The sequence below is a fragment of the Meriones unguiculatus genome, chromosome 2, assembly GCF_030254825.1.
Source record: "Meriones unguiculatus strain TT.TT164.6M chromosome 2, Bangor_MerUng_6.1, whole genome shotgun sequence".
NCBI classification, from domain to species: Eukaryota; Metazoa; Chordata; class Mammalia; order Rodentia; family Muridae; genus Meriones; species Meriones unguiculatus.
Genome location: NC_083350.1, coordinates 163,990,010 through 164,014,494, shown reverse-complemented (window position 1 = coordinate 164,014,494; position 24,485 = coordinate 163,990,010). Strand labels below are relative to the sequence as shown.

The following is a 24,485-nucleotide window of genomic DNA, read 5'->3' as shown; positions in this document are numbered from 1 at the left end:
TGAGAAGCTTTAGAGTTAGCATTCATTTCTGAACTTAAGGTCACATTCACTGCTGTTTATTTCTTGAGGCACTGTAAGGAATAAAGACTGCATCCTTAGTTATCCAATCTCAAGCCCTATTCACACCTTTCTGAGATAAGAACCTTCCTGGAAGGGGACTGTCCTCAAGCACCATGACATCAGTCCTGCAGATTCTGAGTTAGTAACCTTTCCATCCCAGGCGCTTCCTTTAGCTCTGCAGTTAATTCCCCCCTCTTGCAGAGATTCTGTTTCCAAGGAATGAGCCTCAGCAGCTTTCCCCCTTTCCGTTGTGCTTTGACTAAAGGACTTGCTGCATGGAGAACAGCAGTTTCAGATTCCTGGAAGCAACCACCTCTGCTTATCTTGTGATCCAGGAGCCTTTCTCTGTTTGAGGCAAAGCTTTTTAAACTCCGGGTTGTGATGTCATATGAGTTGTGTAATTTATTGCGAAGCAGGGGCCATGAGAAATTTGGCAAGGTTTCTGATGCTGGGCAGTAGTGGCACATGCCTTTAATCCCAGCCGGAGGCAGAAGCAGGCAGGTCGTTGAGTTCCAGGCCAGCCTGATCTACAGAACAAGTTCCAAGATACAACCAAGGCTACACAGAGAAACCCTGTCTTGAGAAACAAACAAACAAACAAAAAGTTTCTGGATATAGACACAGAACCAAAAATTAATAAAAAATCAGGCATCATGATTCTGAGCTCGGTCTTTGGTAGCACTTGACTGTGTAGCAGCTCATGCCTTCACTGAACTCTTGGTTCTGAACACACATGTGCATTTTGCTCTGTGCACTCTGGCACACCGTACGACACCGAGGAACACAGCTTGAAACATTAATGCTCTGATCTGAATGGCAGTGTTTTCACTGGGCATACGGTGTTCTGTTTTTTTACAGAAACAATGATTTAATTGTGGAAAACACAGACAATATATATATTTTTTTACCATCATTCCTCTGTATGTATCATATCAGCATATCTTTGGGTTATATTGTGTTAGGGTGTTTGATGTTGAAAACGGCTGTTTGAGTTGCTGACTTGAGTTTCATATAAAGAAATCATTAAATGAAATTTTGGCTTGGAACTAGGACAGAACTTCCAACAGTTTCTGAAATGGCTGTAACCATACTTCTTCCGTTTCGTAGTACACCAGTCTTAGAGCTAGCAATCATAAAATTAAAAAGTGAAAAATGTTGAAGACCTACGTTCTGCAGAGTTAAAGAGTTAGGATTCAAATTCTGTATATATTAGCAATAGCATTCATCCTATTATTTATTATTATGAGGGAATGACCCTAGGCAAGTGCTCTGCCACTGAAATATAATCCCAGCCCAAAGCACAGATTATTGTTAGTGAATAGCAAAATCTTATATATACCCAGAATTGTTTTAAAATCAATCTATGATTATCAGTAAATGTTTGATTTGTACCTGTTTTATACTAATGTAGTTTGGAGTCGGGTGAACCTTTTTTTTTTTTTTTTCAGGCAAAAAGGGGCCATAAGTGGTAAAGTTCAAGAGGCCTTCATATAATTCTACCTTGTCTTTTTTGCAGTCTGTAAGGGGCTTGATGTCAAAGCTCAAGTATAACGGGGCTTGTAGCTCATTTTGGGACAGGATACAGCTCTTCAAAGAGTGATCTCAAAATTAATACACGCACTCACGCACACACACACACACATCCACACACACACACACCCACACCACACACACAGTTGGGGACAGCTCATGTGGAGGCTAGAGGAGGACTTATGGAAGTTGGCGCTCCCCTGCCACCATGTAGGTTGTGGGAATCGAACCCACGTTGTCAAGATTGCCCGATAGGGGCTTTACCAGCTGAGCCACAGTGCTACCCACTCTTCTATCCCTTAGAGCAAAAATTCTGGAGTAGTTTTGCCCTTTGCCCGTTCAAATTTCTGTTAGACCGTAGGCCTCTTCATTTTTTCCATATCACTGTCCTTCAGTTGTGGATTTAATTTTAACAAGACGAGGCACAGTGCCTTCATTTAATGTAATTCTGCTGACAAACTTGTACCCAGCCCAGGCTAAGCAAAGTGCCTCATTTAGCCTACCTACCGAGCGTCTGTTAGAATCTGTGGGTCGGGTAGGGGCTTCCTGGAATGTGACTTACAAAACGGCCGGGCCACCCTTTCTTGGAGAGAAGGAATAGAACAGAGCAGCTGGCAGTGGGAAGGGCAAGGCCGCCTCCCTCTTCCCGGCAGCTGTCTTACCAGGCCTGACCTCCTCTCCCGAAAGGCTGGGGTCTCCACCTCTGGCCCAGATCCAGTCGGGTGGGAGGGTGGGTGGCTTTTTCCGGGCCACTGGCACACCCTCTCTATCGTAGCCACCTGCCCAGGTTCCATCCCAGCTCCAGACTCCCTGGAGGGACTCGGGGACATTCCAATCCTCCCACTACCCTCGCAGACGGCGCGGGAGGAGGGAAGGGGGCGCAATTGCTTGGCCTTTCTAGAACCCAGCTTTTGTCTCGGCCTTTTTTCAACCCCTAGTATACATAGTCACCCCGTATAGGAAACTAACGATTGATGAAAGGTTTGAAGGTTGGCAGTTTACAACCGACTTTTTGGCGAAGCCGCATCTTCGGTAACAGCGGCACTTTGGAAACCGTCTGCACTCTTGCAGACAATTGAGAGCCAAACGGCCAAGTTGCCTCCTCACCAGACCAAATATGGTCACAAGCGCTAAGCAGCCTTCCGTGGAAAGTCTGGCCTCGCGGGTGTCTCCCTGCGCCAGGGTGCGCCCCGGCCCGACCTCTGGCAGATCCGCGCCCCGTGCCACATTCCGGGTGCTGGGCGCTCCCCCGAAGGCGAGGGCACAGCGCCCTGGACAGGCCCATTCTGGGCCCTGGCCCCTCAACCGCGTGCCCTCCGTTATTCTCAGGCTTGTTTTTTTGTTTTTTTCTCCATAACCCCTCGATTTAACAGGCTTGAGCCATTTTCTCTTTGATCCCGCCCCAAGTCAGTGGTAAACTCAAAGGAATGCAGATAGAGCGCTCGGCGGGAGAGGTCGGCGCGGCGGGGCGGGGGCACGGTCTCTCCCGAGCCACGAAGTGCCCAGCCCACCCCCGCCAACCGGGCCAGGGTAGGAGGAGGAGGAAGAGGAGGGGCGTGGGGCAGGCTGGCTCCGGCCAGGAGGTCATGCATAATTCAACAGCTCCACTTTCGGCCCGCCTCCTTCCTAGGGGTGGGAGTTTGCGGCAAACTTTGTTTATGGGACAGTCCGGGAGCCGCTGTGGCCGCTCTCGTCTGCGTCTTCTCGGTCGCCTTCTCGCGCAGTGAGAGCGCCCGGGGCCGGCTCCGGGGATGTAAGAGTCTAAGCCTTCGGCTGCTAGGAATCCGTTCCGGATCTGCCAGCCGGGGCAGGCAGGGTTCCAGCTCGCCAGTTCGGGAGGCTCCCAGGCTCGGCTTCCCCGCGTGCCCAGGTAGCACCCGCCACTCGGCGCACCCTCCCGGGCGTCCGGCTCTTAGGCGTCCTCAGCCGGGGCTCTTGGGGGTCGGTGGTGGGTGTCTTGGTCAGGGGAGGCTGCGACCGGGCCTGGTGCAGGCACCCCCCACCCCTCCTCCTCCCGCCGCTGCCTGCTCGGGGGAGTTTCTCTGCTGCGGGAAAGTTGCATAATCTTGGAAGCCCGGGGCTCCCCCTCCCCCACAGGCTGGTCCCTCACCCGTACCTAACTGTCTCTGTTCTCTCCGCCCTTCCCCGGGATCCCCTCCTCCGACTTGAACGAAAAGGCTGAACCTATCTTCCTTTTTGCCTTGCAGAAAGATGAATCCGTCCTCGGTGCCCCCTCCGCTCCCGCCGCCAGGGCAGCAAGTCATCCACGTCACGCAGGACCTCGACACGGACCTCGAAGCCCTCTTCAACTCTGTCATGAACCCCAAGCCCAGCTCGTGGCGGAAAAAGATCCTGCCGGAGTCCTTCTTCAAGGAGCCTGATTCCGGCTCGCACTCACGCCAGTCCAGCACCGACTCCTCGGGCGGCCACCCCGGGCCTCGACTGTCTGGCGGCGCCCAGCACGTCCGCTCGCACTCGTCGCCCGCATCCCTGCAGCTAGGCACCGGTGCGGGCGCCGCTGGAGGCCCAGCACAGCAGCACGCACATCTCCGCCAGCAGTCCTACGATGTGACCGACGAGCTGCCGCTGCCCCCCGGGTGGGAGATGACCTTCACGGCCACTGGCCAGAGATACTTCCTTAAGTAAGTCTGTCTGCCGGCAGCCGAGAGGGGAGTTGGACTTCAGAGAGAGCAGTTTCCTGTAGTCAGTTTAACTTCATCCATGGCCCTTAGAGCCCTTTGAGATCCGGGACACACGAATACCTAAACCCAGGGAAAGGAAGTCCGAGTGACTTTGCCCCAAACCTAGATCGCAGGCCCTCACCTCCTTCACTTAAGTTAGCTAGCTCAGAGCCAGGTGAGTAGGTGGTCCGGGTTCCTCAGCCGCTCAGGAAAAGCGAGCCGGAAAAGAGCACAGTGTCTGGGGGGCTTTACCTCTCCCGGCTGGTGATGTAATGACCACACCGCACAGTAATGTAATTACCAACTGCACTGTAAAGGAGTTATGGGTTGGACCGACAGATTGTGTGGAAATTGGGTCAGGAGTCTTATGTTACACTTGGTAACCTAAAATACCATCACAGCACCAGCGTGCACTGTCACCCTCCGTGTCACATCCGTCTAGCTTTCTGATGTAGTGAATTTCTCATTAGATTCAGTTTTTGGATTAGATTTTACAGGGGGAAAAATGAATTTTCAATTGCTGGAGGGAATTCCTGAAATAAAAACAGGCTGGGACTTGAATTGTTATCAGAACCAGTGAGGTCATAGGGGTCAGGCTAGAAAAGGCCTAGATGGAAGATGGGGCTGAACCACGTGGTTCAGAATCACTTCAACCTGGCTGGTCTTCACTGCCAAAAGGGAAGAGCTTGTCTGTTTTGCGTTTCTCTGTGTAGCTTTGGCTGTACACCAGGACGATGCCGAACTCACAGAGATCCGCCTGCCTCTGCCTACCGAGCGATTGCTGGGACTAAAGGCTCACGCACAACCACCTCCAGCTTAAGAGGTTGTCTTAAAGTTCATCTCATTTCTTTGTTTTAAGTAGCCTCAAAAGGTTCGAATGTAAGATAGCTTCTACTGTTTAAAAGTGTAAGCAAACTCCTCTTTGACATCAATCTTTGGTCCTTTGATTACTTGAGTCCCTAAGAATGAGTGTCATGGCAGTAGGTGAGGTTTATTATGGGCATATCTGAGATCACACTGGTTGTCAGCTCTTTCTTCCTCATCTTAAAGCTGTTGACACTGTGTGCACATTTAGATTTATTTTATGAGTATGTGTGTGCGCCTGGATGTAGATATGTTTACCACATACATGAAGTGCTGGTGGAAGCCGGAAGAGGATGTCTAATTCCCGGGAGCTGGCTGTGAGCTGCAAGCCCCTTCCTTAATTTGGGATTTGGGTGCTAGAAACTGAATCCCAGTTCTCTGCAAGAGCATCAAGTGATCTTAACCACTGAGCCTCTTGGGGATACATTTTTTTTTTGTTATGTTTTGTTTTTAATCTTTGTTTTTTGGGGTTAGTGTGATGCTGGCATCCTGAAGCCAACTCCAGGGCCTTTTATCACAGCTGGCGTCCAGATTATTGAGCCAGGGTGTAGATGGATACTCAGTGCTTTGATTTCTAAATGGAGGTAGAAGTCAGGCATGTGATGTAATAGCATGGCGTTTTTCTAAGTTAACAAGCGGAGACATCAGTTTCTGTAGGGCACACATGTTCAAAATAGCATCGTGAATTAAGTTCACCTAGGTGCGTATTTCACCATGACGTTTACTGATGTAGACTTTGAATAAATATAAATAGAGTCTCAATAATTCTGGACGGTCCTTTTTGTCTCAGATGATCTCTGAACTGCTCATGAATACACACATACATGTGGAAGAGCTGTGCTTGCCCAATATCTGCGGGAACCTAGACAAGAAACGACCTCTAAATAAAAACATCCTTTCCTACATGTGTTTCTAATTGGCTGAAGTTGCTCAGATGTGTTTGTGATTTAGGACAAAAATAGAAGGTAGCCTTGGGTAGAGAGGCAGTTGCTGTGATTCACTTCTGTCCTCCTATACAGCTATCGGCACTTCTGCGACTAAAGCCGAGAGTTTCTTCACTTTTCTTTTGAATAGCAGATGGGGTGTAAATAGTACTCTGGCATGACCTGATGCCATCCCTGGAAATTTCTTGGCTAAGCGACTAAGAATTTAAGGAATTATGTTTTTATGAATATTGTCTTGTAGAATAAGCAGTCTGCCAAGAGTTCTCGATTTCCTTTAGAGCTTTGTTTGAACTTTGACTAAGGTGAGTGTTCTGTGTCATACTTTGTTACACAGCCTCAAGAAGAATGGTAGCTGTTGACCCTGATAAGATTCTCTTGAAATTTCTCTGTAACTCGTTCTAGCATCTGTAAATGGGATGAGCAGAAGAATCCTATTCTTGGCTATGGGGGCTGTTTCAGTCAGAAACCAAAGGAATTTATAATTGATAAGGATATGTTTGAGAGTTTGGGATTTTTTTTTTTTTGTTGTTGGTTGGTTGGTTGGTTTTGTTTTTAGTTTTCGAGACAGGCTTTCTCTCTGTGTAGCCCTGGCCGCCTTGGAACTATCTTTGTAGATCAGGCTGGCCCAAACTCAGCAGTGTGAGGGGTTTAGTGGCTTTTGTTGTTTGTTTATTTATTTATTTATTTTGGCTAGACAGATTGAGGCTAGAGGAGGATGAAGATGTGATTTGGCAGAAGTCATGTTATTTAACAGTGGACTCTGACAGAAAGAAATGATATTTCCATTTATTTTGAAGCAGTTGTTCTTTTCTCTTTTTGCCTATGTCACTTCCATAGCTGAACAGGGACTTTACAGTGGGGGGGAGGGGAGGAGGAAGGCAGGCAGATCTCTTGGAGTTCAAGGCCAGCCTGGTCTACAGAGTGAGTCCAGGACACCCAAGGCTACACTAAGAAACCTTATCTCAAAAACAAAACAAATGAACTAACAAATAGATAGATTATTCCTAAGTATTATTGATACTGGACCCACTGAGGACCTTCTTTTCAGCTTCCATACTGAGGTTTTCATTTATTTTTTTAAATTTCTTAATTATAATGGCATACATGGTCTTTATGTATGAGCCATAAAGCAAAATGATGAAGAAAATGATGACCTTCAGTCAACTTTTTCAGTGGTTATTCTATAAATATTACTGTAGAAAAGTAGTAATAGTTTTATTAGAGAAAGTTTTTTTTTTTTTTTTCTTTCTGTTCTTACATATTGTAACACTGGCCAGACTTAATAATTTTCATTAGTATTTTACTTTTTTTTTTTTTTAAGGACGGCTCTCATGATGTAGCTGTAGCTGGCCTGGAATGCCTGCCTGCCACTACCTCCTGAGTGCTGGGGATAAAGGCATGGTCACTATACCCTTGCTGTTTTGCCTTTCTGAAATTCATGTTAAAATATTGTTTTTAACCTAACATCTTCACACTTGGCAACAGATCTAGTAGTACAAACTCTTCTTTTGGTTGAACAACTGTGGCTTTCTTCTCCTCAGTGCTCACAGATTGGAATATTTAAAGTTTTAAAATTTGTGTCTTGTATTTAATTGAGGTTTCCGGTTTAACCCTCAGTGATAGACTCTGATAAGATAGGGAGAGCGTAGTTCCTTATCCTAGTTTTCCTTTTCAGAGTTTGCTGTTTACATATCTCCTGTCTGCTAGGTCGTCTTTGTTATGTATTTTTTTTTCTCAATTTCTATCTATCTATCTGTCTGTCTGTCTGTCTGTCTGTCTATCTATCATCTGTCTGTCTGTCTGTCTGTCTGTTTAGACAGGATCTCTTGTACTCCAAGCCGTTCTCAAAAGCTGAGGATTACCTTGAACTTATGACTGATATTGTAGCCTTTACTCCCTGACTGTTGCTGGGATTTCAGGCCTGTGCCCCCATGCCTAGTTTATATTGTTGAACTCAAGGTTTCATGCAAACTAAGGAACTACTCTATTGACTGAACTACACACCGAAGGAATACTTTCTTAAAATTTAATTGTTATATATTAATTCTATGAAGTAATAGTTTATTATGACATTTTCCTATATGACTATCATATGTGTGTGCTGGTTCTTTCATATGTTGTGATCATATTTATTCCCCATTACCTCCTTCTGACTTCCTGTTCCCCCATCCTCTTCCACTTTCCCAATTAATCTCTCTCCTACTTGGAAGTCCTTTTCTTTTTGAGACCCAGTGAATAGGGCATGAGGACCTTGCTGTTGCTGACATCACTGAAGAAAATGGCTGTCCCTCCCCAGCAACCATTAACTCTTAGTATTCCCTCAGAGAGAGACTGGCTCTCATGAGCTCTGCCCACTAGGAATTGTTGACTGCCTATAAGCACTCAGGGAAGGTAGACCATGATTTTCTAAAATGATTTTTTTTTCTAGTATATCTAAGTAACTTTTTTAATGTGTTTATGTATTTTTTGCCCTTGTGCTCTAGGACATATTCTGTGCTCTGTCCAATTGGGCTCTACCATTGAGCTATATAGTCAGGTTACTGCATGTCAAGATTGTAATCCAAGTATGGATGAGGTTCCATAGAGCTTCAGATAGAGAAGTCAAGAAGGAGGGATGGTTAGCACTTTGGGCCTAGACATGTCTAGAAAACATGCTTCCCACTGAGTCCCCTGTCTTTCCTGGGCTGTGGCAAAGACAGGGGCCTGAGATACTAGAACATATGTTAATTTAGTAATATAATTTTAGGAAAGAGAAAGATGAGGAAAATAGGATTTCAGGTAGGTGTGTAGGCAACATGTTCTCTTACAGCCCCACACATTCTGTGTCCCTGACGATGAGGGATCCTGTCATTTTATATGTATAATGCTTTGTGGAGAGACTGTACATTTACTTAAAGCGTAAACTCAAGTTCCAGGCTTCCAAGGGCACCATATATACTTGCAAGCATTTATAAATAAAAAAAAATGAAAAATTAAAGGCAATTTTATTTGCTGCATATTGCAAATCTAGGAGCAGCTGAGAACTATACAAATTTGGGAGAGCTATACAAATTTGGGATTTGTATAGCTGTGAATTTAATAGGCGGGGTTAGGGTTCATAAAGGAAATGGGTTCATAAAAGTTAAAGTTCTGCGTAGGTTCTGTTCATGACAGATTCCTGAAGGTTTTTTTTTTTTTTTTTTTTGAGACAGGGTTTCTCTGTGTAGCCTTGGAACATGCTCTGTAGACCAGGCTGGACTCAAACTCATGGAAATCTGCCTGCCTCTGCCTTCTGAGTGCTGAGATTAAACGTGTGAGTCACCGCGCCCAGCTCTGAAGTTTTCTAAAGACAAATTCTGTAGAAACATGTCCCTACTTTATGGGTCTTTGTTTTAGGTATTGTGTAAAATACAAGCCTATGTATAAGAAACTTTGGGAAAATATGGCTTTTTAAAAGTATATCATCTAACATATATTTGGCTAATTTGTGCAATTTATCATAAAATCTAGCCATAAGTTAACATTGGGGAAAAAAGTGGAAGAAACGAAAGCTGGGAATCAAGAAAGGAACAGCTGCTTGGAGATTAAGCTATAGCTAAGTGTAATCTTTTTTTTTTTTCCCTTAATCTTTGAAAAAAGTTATCCCACTGATAGTGTTAGACAAGGGCAGCTTGAGCTGCTGATGTAGCAGTTTCCTCATTTTGCATGTGAAGATGTTGAAGGTGGCCTCTGGCTTAGCAAAGACAGCCCCAAAGGAAGGCCTCAGGGCTGTGATCCCTTCAGTTCACAGTGTAGCCATTGCTCTTTATTATATTTTCTGTCGCTTTACTCTTAACAACTGCTGATCAGTGCTCATTCAACAGCTTTTTTAAGGGTTGGAGCAGAGAGGAGCCCTGGGTCATTCTGGAGAAGAATCGGTCATCAGTGTTAAACAAATGACGTTAAAGCCTACATCCCAAATCTGTGAAGCTTTGCACAGAATCTGGCAGGTGTTGGAGTAAGCTATGTCGTACTGCAGCCTTTTGTAATTATTAGCCATAGTGATGCGAGTCAGGTGTTTCTCCGGTGCTTTTCCTTTAACCTGTTAATTGGTCAGTCCTTGTTAATTGGCTTGAAAACCACCGAAGGACACAGATTCCCCAGTTGCACACGCATCGGGATGCCCAGTTTACCTCATAGGCGAAGAGAGGGCTCCAGGAGCCTTGTCTGTGCATGCCTTAAAGCAAAGTGACTTTAAGGAGTTTTAGTAGTCTTTGCAAGGTCCTTCACAGGACAGGTAAACATCGTGGGTGATTCATACCTACCGGATGGAACTTAGGACTGAGAGCTGCAGGAAGAAAGGAAACTTGCGTATGAGCATGGAGGCATAAACTGTTGTCATGGAATTGTGTCAGCTGAAGTAAAAGAACTTGTTTACTGGTGCTTGTCACGAATCAGTTTTTATTATTACATTTAGTTAATTAATGTTTGTCTTCTTACCTGTGTGTGTCACAGTTTGCCTGTGCCACCGTGATGTTGACTGGAAGTTAGGACAAATCGCAAGAATTGGTTTTCTCCTTTTACTTGGTAGGTCCCAGGGATTGAACTCAGGTTGTCAGGTGTGGTGGCATGTTCATTTACTTTCGCTTCTTTCTAATAATGTAGACGTGGATATATTCAGAGAGAAAATTATTATAAATAATTTTTACCAACTCATTGGGGTATATTAAAGAAAAATCAGATTTTTAAAACACTTGTTTAGAAGCTCATATTTAAATTTTGAATGAAATGTCCCTTTTACATTTATTTTTATTTATTTATTTCTTAATTAGAAACAGAGTCTTTTCTCATACAATATGTCCTGATTATAATTTCCCTCTCTTTACTCTTCAAAGTTCCTCCCTATAACCCTTCTCCTCTGATCCACTCTCTTTCTGCCTTTCATTAGAAAACAGGCTGCACACCTTTGATCCCAACACTTGGGAAGCAGAGACAGGTTGATCTCTGTGAGTTCAGGGTCAGCCTGCTCTACAGAGGGAGTTCCAGGACAGGCAAGGCTACACAGAGAAACCCTGTCTTGAAAAACCAAAACAACAACAACAACAAAAACCAAAAACCCTAGACTTTTAAGAGTTAATGACAAAACATGAAAAATAAAATCTATTAAGATGGAGCAAAAACTTTTATCGAAGTTGGACATGGTAATCCAGCAGGAGGAAGTTGTAGGCACAAATGTCAGAGACTCACTCATTCTCACAGTCAGGAATCCCATAAAAGTACTAAGCTGGAAGCTACACTATGTACACAGAGATCTGGTATAGACTTACGTAGGATATTGCTTGCTGCTTCAGTCTCTGCTGTTAGCTCTTAATGTGCCTTAGTGGATTCAGAAGGCCTTGTTTTCCTGGTATCCTTCATCTTCTCTGGCTCTTAAAAATTTTCTCTCTCCTTTTTCTCGAGATTCCCTCAAGAAAGGGAGGGATTTGATGGAGACCTTCAATTTAGACTCTCCAAGTAATGCCTGGCTGTGGGTTTCTACATCTGTTCCTATCTGCCGCTAGAGGAAGCCTCTGTTTTGTGACTGGCAAGGCACCGATCTATGAGTACAGCAAAATGTCATTAGGCATCATTTTATTGTTTGGTTTTATCCTAGGTTTCTGGACTATCTAGTCTCTGGTTTTTGGTTACCCGAGCAGTGTTGGATATTGGTTTCTTCTTGTGCAGGGAGCCTTAGGTCAAATCAGATATTGCTTGGCTTCTCCCGAAAGTTCTGTACCACCATTGCCCAAGCATATTTTGCAGGCAGGACAGGTCACAGGTCAGAGATTTTGTGGCTGGGTTGGTGTCCATGTTTCTCTTAGTACCCTGCAGAGTACCTTCCTGTACCAAAGAGACTAGAATGTAAACGTAAAGGCTTCATGTGGGCACCAGCTCAACTTCTCCATATTCAATGAATTGTGGGTTGTCTTTGGCTATATTGTGTCCCAGTGTCTGTCCATCAGTGTCGAATCCCTCACCCAGCTGCACCATCAGTTTGCAGAGAGCAACCTGTTGTCTTAGCAACAATCTGGGTTGTTTAGGGGATTTCCGTTTGCCCCCCTTGGCTAACTCAATTGATTGCAACCCAGGACACCACCGGAAGCCTCACCAGGCTACAAAAGATGGCCAATTGAGACTCTGTAAATCTCATTACTAGGAATCCTCCTTATGATCACTGTGGTGGTTTGGATAGGAGTGACCTCCATATGTTCCTGTTTGAAAGGTTGGCCCATATGGAGTAGCACTATTAGGAGGTGTGGCCTTGATGCAGTAGGTGTGGCCTGTCCTGGAACGTAAAATGTAAATCAGGATGTCCTCGAACTCACAAAGCTCTTGAATGCTGAGATTAAAGGTGTGTGCCACCCCTGCCTGGCTCAGAATTGCTTTTTATTAGAATAGCCCAAAAGTAGCTCTTTGACAGAGGCAAAACATCATCCGTCAGTTTCTAAGGTCACAGTGGTATAGACCGTGCAGTCTCTATTTCTTCTAAGCTTTATCCCTAGACAGACCAGCCATCTGTGAAGAGGAGTAGAAGTGCAAACTATAGAAACAGAGTCATCTGAGATGTGCTGAATCTGAGGAACAGTTCAGGATGTTTGCACTTGGCAGTCTGAAGGGCTGTTGAGCATGAGGAGAGATTGCATGAACTTATAAATGGGTGATTTTTTAAAAAATGACTTTGAGGGGATTTTGTAAAATAAAGTGGCATGATTCTTGTGAAAAGTGGGCTATGGGTGAGGGAGACCCAGGACTGTTGGGATGCTTGTGTTGTGACAAAGATCCAAAGCCACATTTTTGGGAAAGGTGGAGAAGGTAATAGAAGGTTAAACAAGTGTCTAGAAATAGAAATAGTTATAAAAGGCTTGAGGTGTTTTGTAGATGTCCTTTGTTACAGGAGAGATTGTCACTATTGCCCAGGTTTGCTGGGGGTTAAAAGGGCTTACCTGAAGAATGATTTACTACTCTAAAAACATTTCAACGCCAGTGTATATTGTCCAGACCTAAAAACCTTGACAACAGAGCAGGTGTTTTGGTGCATTTGGGTGCTGGCTCCTCAAGGCCAGCCACGTGATGCAGGTGACTGCAAGCTGAGACTGTCCCTTTTGCGATGTTGCTTGGCTTTGTTCTTCAGCATGATGCTAGAGCGGCCGGCTTTGGTTTGCTTCTTGTCTGGAGCCTGCTTGGATGGATTTAAAAACCTGTTTGTTTCACCCATCAGCCAGCTGGGCCTTACCCATAATTCCTGAACTCTGATTATGAGGGTTATTATTGGACAAGAGCGCCTTTGTCAAGGAGCATGTTTAATACTCTGGGGCCTAGCGTGACTAGCGGATGTAAATTGTATGGAAGTAATTAAATGTGAAGGAAATGTCATGTGGGCTGAATTTAAATGTTCAGACATTGTGGCATTGATTTTTTTTTTTTTTTTAACTTATACCAAGAAGGATGGAAAGAGAAAAATAAAGGTTCAGAGAGTTAGGGAAGCGGATACGGGGATTAGACTCCTCGTCTCTTCTGGTTAAAATGTGAGGTCAAGAGCCGGTATTAGGTGAGCGCCACTGCCCTTCAGGTGAACCCTTTGTGTCCAGGTGCTGGGGGAGGCTAAGCCTCCTCCCAGCCAAATGCCCTTTCTCCACATATATGTTTATACGGCAGGGGAGTAGGTTTTTTATGTTACAAAACAGGCTTGGAAGGAGCTATGTAAATGCTGCCTGTTTCTTCATTTTTTGCTCCATTTTGAACATAGGGATGCTGTGACCTTCATACAGAGGGGGTATTCTTTAGATTTCTGGGCAAGAGTTGTACATTTCTCTCCTTGCATGGGATGCCCTCTGCCTCTATGCTTGTCTTTTAGGACTTAGCCAGCTCCATCTCTTCTCTGACATCCTAGTGGACCAAGCAAGTAGAAGGCCTGTCCTCCTCTTTACTTCCCCATAGTAATTTAATCCGTTCCATGCAATGTTTGGCTATTAAAATGTCATATAATGCCTATTGTCAAAAGAATGAGCTTAATTCATCTCTCTGACTGAAAGTATGGACTGGGTGTTCTGTTAGCTTTAGCTTCATGCACACTGATACAAGGAAATACAGGGTGGACATTGAATGCTGTAAAATTGTGTGTGTGTGTGTGTGTGTGTGTGTACATGAGTGCAGTGCCCAAGGAGGCCAGAGGCATTGGGGTTCTTGAGCTAGAGTTATAACTGGTTGTAGACTGCTTCATACAGGTGGTGGGAACTGAACACAGGTCCGCTTCAAGAGCTTTTAACTGCTACGCCACCTGTCCACCCCCATGTGAGCTTTTGAAATCATCACAATGCCACTGGGTGATCACAGGCAGAAATGGAAACATTTAGGTTTGATGTAATAGTACAATTCTGATTTGCACTTGAATTTTGTCCTAGTCGTCTACCCTTTTCTGCCCTGATGGAAGGCACTTATGCTTTATTTTCATTCTTTATTTGTGAGTTCCTCTGGATAAGTACCAAATGGTAGTAGAATTCTGTAGTATATTCTATTATTCTTGGTATTTATTTCTTTAATTTTTTTGTCTGACCATCCATTCAAAGACATCACTGCCTCAGGCCGAACAGTGAGGATCCAGAGGAGAAAACTGCTGTGAAGGATGCACTGTATGTATCCATTCCCAGATTATTTTCATTCTCTATTTGGTGAAAATTTACCACCTGACCCTTCTGCTTTCAAAAGCTCTTGAGATTGACACTTTCCTAGCAGAGCTGGAGAAAGCTGTTTTTGTTTCACAAGATTTTTCAGGAATTGAACGAGATTATTACATTGGGATCTTTGCTGGAAGTAAGCAGGCTAACTTTATGAATAGTGAACATACAACTGTCAGAGGAGCTAGTCAGTCTTGAGTAGTAAACATAGGTTCAAGTTCATTCTCACTGGATCACCATATAAATAAAGAAAATTTAGTCAGACACCCAGGAGAGACTGTATTTCTGGGAACACCCCATTCTAAACCATATATTCATTATTAATATTTTCTTGTAGAGATTTACCTTGAGATGTTTATTCCTAACATGTCATTTAAGATCACAAGAGTTCCTTTTCCCACTGAGTATCTCTGCTGCCCCCTTCAATCATTTTTAGGGGAGAGTTGGATTATCAAAAGACAATATAACCAACAAGTTTAGTTGTTAAAGTACATTGTATTTACATGATAGTTTACACTTAGTAATTTTTGGTTTTTGTTTGTTCTGTTTTTCAAGACTGAGTTTCTCTGTGTAGCCTTGGCTATCCTGGACTCTATTTGTAGATCAGGCTGTCCTTGTACTCACAGAGATCTGCCTGCCTCTGCCTCTCTGAGTGCTGGGATTACAGGCATGCACTACCATGTCTAGGATTTTAGTTCTTTTTTAAAAATGTATGTGTGTGTCTGTGCACATGTGCAGGTACACACGGCATTTTCAAGCATTCATTATGGATGGTCTTTGGTAGGGAATAGTCATTACTCTATTTGTTGCTCTTACTCTCTCTGAAGGCCCATCCTCAAAGATAAGGTGCAAGTCTTATTCTTTCTGAACCTAGGAATGAATAACTGTGGACTAGAGAATGAAAAGGGATGCTTGGATAAGAGAGAGTGAGGCTTTCCCTTGTTTCTGCTGTTATCTTCAGGGCCTGGGTCACCTAGTTCCTTATACACCTCTACAGTGATCTAACTATCTATCTACCTATCCGTCCATCCATCCATCCATGTATCTGTTTAGGTATCAATGTATCTATGTATGTATGTATCTATCTAAAACTGGTTTAGACAGCATTTTTATCATGTAGCTCTGGCTGGCCTGGAACTTACTATGCAGACCAGGCTGGCCTTGAAGGCATGGAAACCTTCTGGCCTCTGCCTCTTGAGTGCTGGTATTAAAGGTCTGAGCCACTGTGCTTTTACACACTCTTTTCTAATACCTTATGTATTTGACCATTTGAAGAAGGGTATTCCTGTCTTTATCCCCATTTTTACTTAGGAAACCAAGACAGAAAATGTTTGACTTGGCCAAAATCATATACCGGTAAAACCCTGGCCCTGGCTGCCCCTTTCCATCCTGTGGGCCTTGTCATGGTTGGCTGCACTGTCTTACCTCCTCAGGATCTTGTCATGGTTGGCTGCACTGTCTCACCTCCTTGGGATCTCATCTTTCCTTCCTGCTTCTCCATTCCTGTTGCCTCCACCCTCGTGTGACTTGATTGTTCCCTTGTAGGCAGTAATTCCCTATGCCAGATCTTGGTCCCTTGTGGTTGTAACTAGACACACCCATCCCCTTGTTCTGCATTCTAGCACTGTCAGTGGAAGCCTTGTCCTGTCTGGGCTGACCTCTGGAAGGCTTCTTACCCTTTCCACGATGAATACGCTGCCCTGCTCACCCAGGCTCACTGTTTGCTGCCCCCCTGAGTGCTGTTTGTCTCCTTCCCAGAGCATCTCCACCTTTTGCCTGATCTTTCACCCACTGCATTCTATCACGATGTCCATCTAGGCTTTATTTCCTGCTCAGCTGCTTAGATTTTAGGGTCTTTGCCTCCCCTGAGTCTAATACTAAAGGTTGTTGAACATGACTTTATTTTCTCAGACTTAAAAAAGTTCAGTTAGGCTTATATAGCCTTTTGTGGGGTCATGCCTGATCTAGGACTAAGGTGGGCCCTCTGGGGGTGGGGGTTGGGGCAGCATTGAGGAATGGGACCAGTAGGCGGAGTAAATTAGGACACCGATTTAAACCTGAGTGTTGGGTTTGCCACTTGGCCTCCTCATTCTTGAGTGAGGAACTTGAAGATGTTCGCGAAGTTTCCTTTTAATTTTATTTATGGACTTTAAAAAAGATTTATTGGGATAGGATTTAAATAGCATATACTTTACCTAAAGTGTATAATTCAAAATATTTAGAGTATTCACAGATACTTCGAGCAATCAGTTGTAGAACATTTTCATTAACACAGAGAAAACCCCTGATACCTGGACAGCTACTAGCTCTCACCATTCTCTGTCCCCTCTCCCATCCCATCTGTTTATCCTTCCTGGCTTTAAACAATCAGTAGTGCATTTTGTGTTTCCCTGCATTTGCTTTTTCTGGCCACCTTATGTAAATGGAAACACGTAATTGTGGACTTTGGTGATGGGTTTCTCTTACTTAGTATACTGTAGTCAGTGTAGCCGGCAAGCAGCAATACTTATGTTTCCTTGTGGCCAAATGACATTCCCCCGTTCTGGTTTATTGTAAGCAGATGGATGTTGTTAATGCCTTCATCTGCTGATTAAAGTTGTTTCTTTTGGCAGTTTCTTATGTTTTTGAGAGAAAAGTGGCCTGTTCCTTCTCTCCAGTTGTTTCTGTGATTGTCAGTTGCAGCGTCCTCCACTCACTGCTTCAGATGTCGGAATCCAGGCCTATGGTGATGTGCGTTTAGTGTGAATAGACAGGTCAGACACTGGGCCATCCCCACCAGCAGAGAACACTCAGCGAGGACTCATGGGTTTTGGAGTTGAGCGTTCTGGTTTGATTCATGGCTGTGCCACTGAGTGAGGTTGCATAATCAGCAAGCTCTCGTTTCCTTGTTTGTAAAGCAGAGTCTACTTTGAGTGTTCCCTTACAGTCAGAGCTATGCCAGAAAGGGCCTGGAGCTCAACCAGTGCAGAGGGACCTTACATAAAAGGAATAAAATAAGTACTTCAAACTGCCAGTTTTACTATAGTGTCTTCAGCCTTCCCTTCCAGACAATCAAGGTGGGTGGGGTGAACTTTTTTTTAGTTGTGTGTGTGTGTTATGTGAGTTTATATGTATTACGTGAGTGAACTTGCCTGTGGAGGCCACAAGAGGTTGTCATATCTGTTGAAACTGTAGTTAGAGGCAGTTGTAGGCTGCCGTGTAGGTGCTGGGAACCGAACCAGGGTCCTCTGCAAGAGCAGCAGCATATGCTCTTAACCATAGAGTCATTTGTCTGGCTCTGTTATAACTCTTCCTCACCTTGGACTAGTTTTATGCCCTGGCCCCTGCTTTACCAGGCCCTTTGAGAAGGCTGAGGTGCCTTCCAGTTTTTGAAAAGATACAGAGGGTACACACTGTGAGTTATTTCCTTTATAGGCTTCACTTAAGGGTTGTCTCAGACAGTGCTGGTCACCCTGAGCTAAATTTCTAAAAACGGTTTTGTGCTTTTTGAGATTATACTATAATTGTATCATTTCCTTCTCCCCTTTGATCCCTCCACACTTTCCCATGTACAAAGCCCCTTTCAAATTCATACCCTTTAAATAAAAGGTGTGTGTGTGTGTGTGTGTGTGTGTGTGTGTGTGTGTATTTATCATGTTTGTCTTTTAAAAAGGCATAGAGTCTTACTATATAGTCCTGGCTGGCTTGGAACTAGCTATGTAGATCAGGCTGGCCTCAGACTCACAGATCTGCTTGTATTTGCTGCCTGAGGGCTGGGTTCAAGGCATAGGCCACCACCACATTGGCTGTATATTTGGGGGTTTGTACATGAAGCCTGGAATACTGACCCCTCCCACCTAATTGGTTGAATGTGAGGAAGTATTAATTTGACCCAAGCTGTATTTGTTGGTTGGTATTCATCACAACTCTTCTGGGTAGAGTAGTTAATGAGTTGTGGAAATTGTAAGGGATCCTTGAGATGGTAAATTCAGACTTCAGGTAAAATGTGCCTGCACCCACAGACGAACCATTTAACAAAATATTTTAAAGTAAGGCTTTAAATGCATATAATTTTATATTTATAGTTACAGGTCTTTTGATAGAATGAGAAATAAGTTTTCTTTTTTTCTTAAAAAAAAAAAAAAGAGATTAAATCCAAACAGCTGGTACTTCCACACTCTTGTGGTAGGTGAATAAAAAAGTCAGTTGGACTTTATCCTGGACCAGGCTGGTGGATAGGTCCTCCCTCAACTCCTTCTTGCTGGTTTGACCTATGCACAAGAACTGTGAGAAGGGCCAGGCATGGCAGCTAATGCCTTTAATCCCAGCAGAGGCAGAGGCAGGCAGACCTCTGAGTTGAAGGCCAGCCTCTTCTATAAAAGGAGTCCAGGACAGTCAGTGCTACACAGAGAAGCCCTGTCTCAACAAACAAACCAACCAACAGAAAAGGTCATTTTCTGGCTAACTATATTTTATGTAGGAAATGGTGCCAAAAGAATACCTTTAAGTCTCCCCTCCCCACTACTAGATTGTGATCCTGGGGAATCAGGTAGAGCCCATGTGAGAAGGAATATCACTTACAGGGTGACTCCTGGCCCTCTTGGTCTCTGTCTTGGCCACGCAGAAGGAATGCTTAGTCACTGAGTCATTAGCCATTCTCATCACCTTAGGCTCAGGTACCGTGAGTCAGCTTCCCATTGAGCCACTCCGCAGCTTTCCTGATTTACATGTAAACTCCTGTTCACCTGCCCAGCAGGGCTCAGGCACGTGACCAGGGCATCACCTGGAGTGGCAATCCTTGGCCCTGCCTTTCTGGGTTACAGAGAGCCTAGCAGGACCATGCTCGTCTGCAGGAAGAGCAAGAGGGAATTCTTACCATCCTGTTTTATTTGTCCCCAAATGGAGATGTAGTACAAAGGGGGAGTACAACATTTTAGAATTTTATCTTTTGCTATAGGCCTAAGTGGCTGGGATTTTGTTTTCTTAATGTTACCAATGATCATTTTCAGAGCTAGAGGAAAAAAAGAAACAATTAAAGACTGATTTTATATGCTATTTTGAGACTACTCTTCTTATAATTATCCTTCCCTCAAACATTAGCACTTAAGTTATTATAAAAACAATGAAATGGGATTTAAAATCCCCCTCCCCTTTTGTGCTTGAACATGACCACAGGCTAGGTGAAATTACCAGTGAAGCCTGGTAATTTCTTTTCCCGCTATAGAAACACCTCATTGAAAAGCTTATGCTTGTATCTTTCATGTGTTATTCTGCATGTTTGTACGTGAGCTCATTTGGCTACATACTTCCATAACTAGAGCTTAGATAACAGAGTAATTGGCACTTTAAGTTTTTGTTTTGTTTTCTTCCTGATGGGTTCCATTATTGACCTGAAACACAAAGGGGCTTTTAATGTGCAATTGTGTACTAATTATTTCTGAAACCAAAAATACCAAAGGTTTTTGTGCTAGAGAATATCTCCATGGCATTGTTTGGTCCTCCCCAAGATGGCAGGCAATGTAATACTCTCAGACTTGGGAGTGACAGAGCACAGAGGGACATTGGTGAAAGCTCCAGCAGAGCTAGCTTCTGGCACATTCAAGCTCTAGGTGGGGTCTGTAGCCCAGCAAACCTTGAACTGGCTCCTAGGTGACCTTTAAAGTCTTCTGCAAGGCTGTTAGGAGCCACAGTAAGTAGCCAGGAAACAATGTGTGCATGTGATTGTGTTTGTGAGCCTGAGGAACTCTGTGGTGAGATCAAAGGCACATATTTTAGTTTGAGAAAGAAGTGAAACCACTTTTGAATTGCAAGTCATAACAGTCATTAAATAAGGCTAAAGTATGGTGGCACATACCTGCAATTCTAGCCCTCCAAAGTCGCAGGCAGGAGAGAAGTCCCAGGCAGAAGAATTCGTAGTTGGAGGCAGGTTTGGGCTACCTCCTGAGAGAGATGCTTGTCTCAAAGCAGAGCAAAACAAAACGAAAAGACAGACAGGAGGCCTTTCCTGCCCTCAGACTCGATAATGGTGTAGGAGTTGGGAAACACCTTTTCTTTGAGTTGTTCTTTGAACTATTTGGCAGAGATAACTGCAAGACTTGTGTCATCTGGTTGGACTTTTTCATGGTACTCTTTGAAATAGCTAGCCTTGTTCTAAAGAACCATTTTTCCCAAGCCTCTGAAAACTCACATCATTGTTCCTCTTTTTAGGCTTATGCACATTCCACCAGCCGGGAAAGACACTGCCTGGCAAGAATTGGCTTCTGTTCCCTAAACCATACCAATGGCCGAAATTCACTTCAGCAGCAGCTGCTTAGAATTCGCTCATTTGGTTTTCTTTGCTGCTAAGGGTGCAGCTCATAAAGTTTTCTCAAAGCGGCTTAATAATAATAGGAGTTTTTCTTAGGCCTTTACAACAACCAACCATGGACTACGCTATATAAAAAAGTAGGGAGGACCTGACCTGCTTATGAAAGCTTTGTGAATCTCATTGATGAATAGCCCATGTGGCTTCATGGGCTATACAGCATGGATGCCTCTAGTTGCTTTGACATCACATTTGATGCTTGTGATCCCAGAGTTCCCTCTCTGGCCCTCTTAGCTGTAAGGCACCTGGCATATGTTCCTTTCTCAAGCCTCTTCACCTTTAGGAGCATCAAAAGTATGGCATTGCCATCAAAATTTGGTGTTCACTAGCTGATTACATTTCATTGCTTGGCATAAATATGGGTTTGACCTTCCTCCTCCACCTCATGGCAGAAAATGAGGCTAAGTGTTTTCGAAGTTTAATTATAGTCAAGAAAGAAAGGGAATAAATTGATAATGGGTACTCAACAAGAATTCTTGCCAGTTTAATGTGAATTCCTGATAAACATTGGATAAACTTTTAGTATGAGTACTACCCAAATTTTGCATGGGGCATATTTGTAAAAATAATTATTTTTTGTTTCTCTGAAATTTATTTTTACCTAAGCATATTGCATTTTTATTATTTTGAGTCAGGGTCTCATGTAGCCCAGGCCAGTTTCATGTAGTTTCATGGCCTCAAGATGGCCTTGACCTCAAAATCTTTCCACCCCCCTGCCCAGCCCCTGAGTGCTGAGGTTGCAGGCATGTGTCCCCACGCCCAGTTGTATTTGCTAACTCTGGCTACTTTACATCCCTTGAGTTTACTTCCTTCCTTTTTCTTTGCTTTTACCTTTCTTCTTTCTCTTCTTCCTCCTCCTCTTTCCTTCTTCCTCCTCTTCTCCTTTTTTGTTAAGTCTCTAGCTTATTGCCCAAGATTTCTTTGCTGTGGAGAGGTGCTGGGGAGTGGCCCAATGGGCAGGATATTACGTTAGTGTGATTTAAGAGAGGGTAGGGCATAAATAAAATATTGGCCAACCAACTGCTTGATGGCCTCAGGACAGAGTGGGTGTTCAACTACCTGTTCACTATATGACAAGATTGGGCAACACCTTGTTTTTGATACTATTTTTGGCTGTTTTCCTATGTCACATGTGTTTCATCACCTCATCACCCACACATTCAGTATGGGCACCTTTCCAGCTGATGCCCTTTTGTAGTCCACAAGGGCAGGCACTGCAGGACCTTTCCTTGGAACTTACTTTAAAAAGGAGTAAAATTTTACCTCTAATTATGACTGTCAAGTCTGCTTTGGGGAGGTTTATTTAATACATATATTCATAAAGAGTCATTTTTGTTTGTATGCTAAATATCATTTTAATTCTGGTCAGTCTTTTACTATGCCATAGAACACATATATGGTTGTAGTAAGCATTTTCTTTAAAATCTGGTTTGTGTAAGAGAAGGGTTTTTTTGTTTGTTTGTTTGTTTTTGTTTTTGTTTTTTCCAGAGTCTTTCTATGTAGTCCTGGATGTTCTGGAATTCTCTGTCTAGACAGGGCTGACCTGGAGATCATAGAGATCATCTTGCCTCTGCCTCCTGAGAGTGCTGGTATTAAAGGCATGTACCAGGACCTGGCTGCCCAGTGGTTAACTTTGTCTGTACCTGATTCTAGGATTTTAGGGGAGGAAAATCCACATGCAGTATGATGAGGTGTAAGATGTGGTTTACTGACTGTGTACTGGGCCCTTTGGGATCCCAATTGCTAAATAGTAGGATTTAATAATACAGAAGATTGACAGCATAGAATTAATTTATATTCATTTACTTCATGCACAGTGTTCCCAATTTAAGATCTGCCCCTTTTAGCTTGCTTTGGTTTGGAAGGCCATCCGCGATGTTTTTTTTTCTTTTAGCCCTGCAGCAAAACTGTTTCACGAGTGACAATTACTTTGCTGTCATTACTCTGTGGTTGTCGCACATTCATTGCTATGAACGGCTTGTGAGTGTCCCCTTGATCCATGAGCTCAGCTGTGCGTCAGACTTCTAGGGCGGGACTCCGTAGAGGCTTACTTGGGAAACATAAGGTGCTAAATGGAGGTGTAGCAGTGATTAAGGAGGCAGCACTTAGTTTGAGTCAGGGATTTTAGTGCTCAGGCTTGTTCCCTTATGAGGAAGCACTTATTTGCTTGTAGTCTTAATTTCTGTTTCATTACAACAAAAACAAAATTAGATTTGCTATTACTCTCTTATGAAGAAAACAGGGCAGGGTAATCTGTTTTTGTCAAATTCTTCTTCATTGATAATCAGTTTTTCTTGATATGAAAATGGTTATGATTTGTTTTCCCAATTTTGTAAGAAACAGAAATTCATAACTTACTGAAAGGACTGGTGTTTTACTACTTTTTTTTTCTTTAACTATTTTCAGTCTTTTTTTTCTTTTTTTCTGTCTGGCTGTCCTGGAACTCACAGAGATCCACCTCCTCTGCCTCCTGAGTCCTGGGACTAAAGGCGAGTGCTTACTATTTTTTTATTTAACATTTACTCTATTTAAAATTCTGTATATATGTGTGTCTGTGTGTGGTTAAGTACACATGAGGCACCAGATCCCTTTGAACTGGAGTTACACACAGTTGTGAGCTGGCTGATGTGGGTATTGGGAATCAACTCAGAGCATTCTTTTAACCTATGAGCCATTTCTCCAGCCTGGTATTTTAGAAAGTTACAACAAATGGGGTAGTCCAGTGGGACTAGTTCATCAGTGGGACTAGTTCATCCCACGTAATAACCAAATCTGTAGGACTTCGAGACAGAGCTTGGGTTTTTGGCTATTACTGTAGCACAAATTAATAGTGTTCTGCTTTCCTGCCTGCTCTGATTAAGTGTCAGATTGTACTGGTCTAACAAGTCAGGACTGTCCCAGCTGAAACTGCTGGATGTCCAGTGTAAGCGTATGTACCAAGTGATGGATGTCCAGGCAAGTGCGTGTACCAAAAGATGGATGTCCATGGAAGAACATGTACCAAGTGATGGGTGTTCGATGCAAGTGAATGTACCAAATGATGGATGTTCCATGCATGTACCAAGTGAAGTCCAAGTTGACTCCATATCTGGTCTCGTTTGGACTCTTCAGCTGTTTCCTTGACATCTCTTTACTCCGTAGCCACATTCTTTTTTTCCAGCTGATGGGCATATGGATTCAGGCAGATATGGGCTTCTATATCCCAGGTAGGAAATCTCAGAAGGGATGAGAGGGTTTTCCTCCAGCTGCATTGAATGTCACTATCTGCTAGTATTATTTCCCTATGTCTCAGCAGAGCAAGGTACTGGATTAGTCACTGTCCAAGAATTGTATAGTTACAATGAAGTAAGAGCAGTTTCTCAATGGGGATGGTTATGTTGGTGGGAGGTTG

At 43.6% G+C, this 24,485-nt stretch overlaps 1 protein-coding gene across 1 annotated transcript in view; it reads left to right on the top strand.

Moving 5' to 3' along the window:
* Window positions 1-3,222: 3,222 nt before the first annotated feature.
* Wwtr1 (WW domain containing transcription regulator 1) overlaps window positions 3,223-24,485 on the top strand; it is a 122,098-nt gene continuing 100,835 nt past the window's right edge. Inside the window, exons 1-2 of the mRNA XM_021662309.2 lie at window positions 3,223-3,460; window positions 3,798-4,232. Of these exons, the coding sequence (XP_021517984.1) occupies window positions 3,802-4,232 (431 nt within the window). The 5' untranslated portion in view covers window positions 3,223-3,460; window positions 3,798-3,801. The remainder of the gene's footprint in view (window positions 3,461-3,797; window positions 4,233-24,485) is intronic.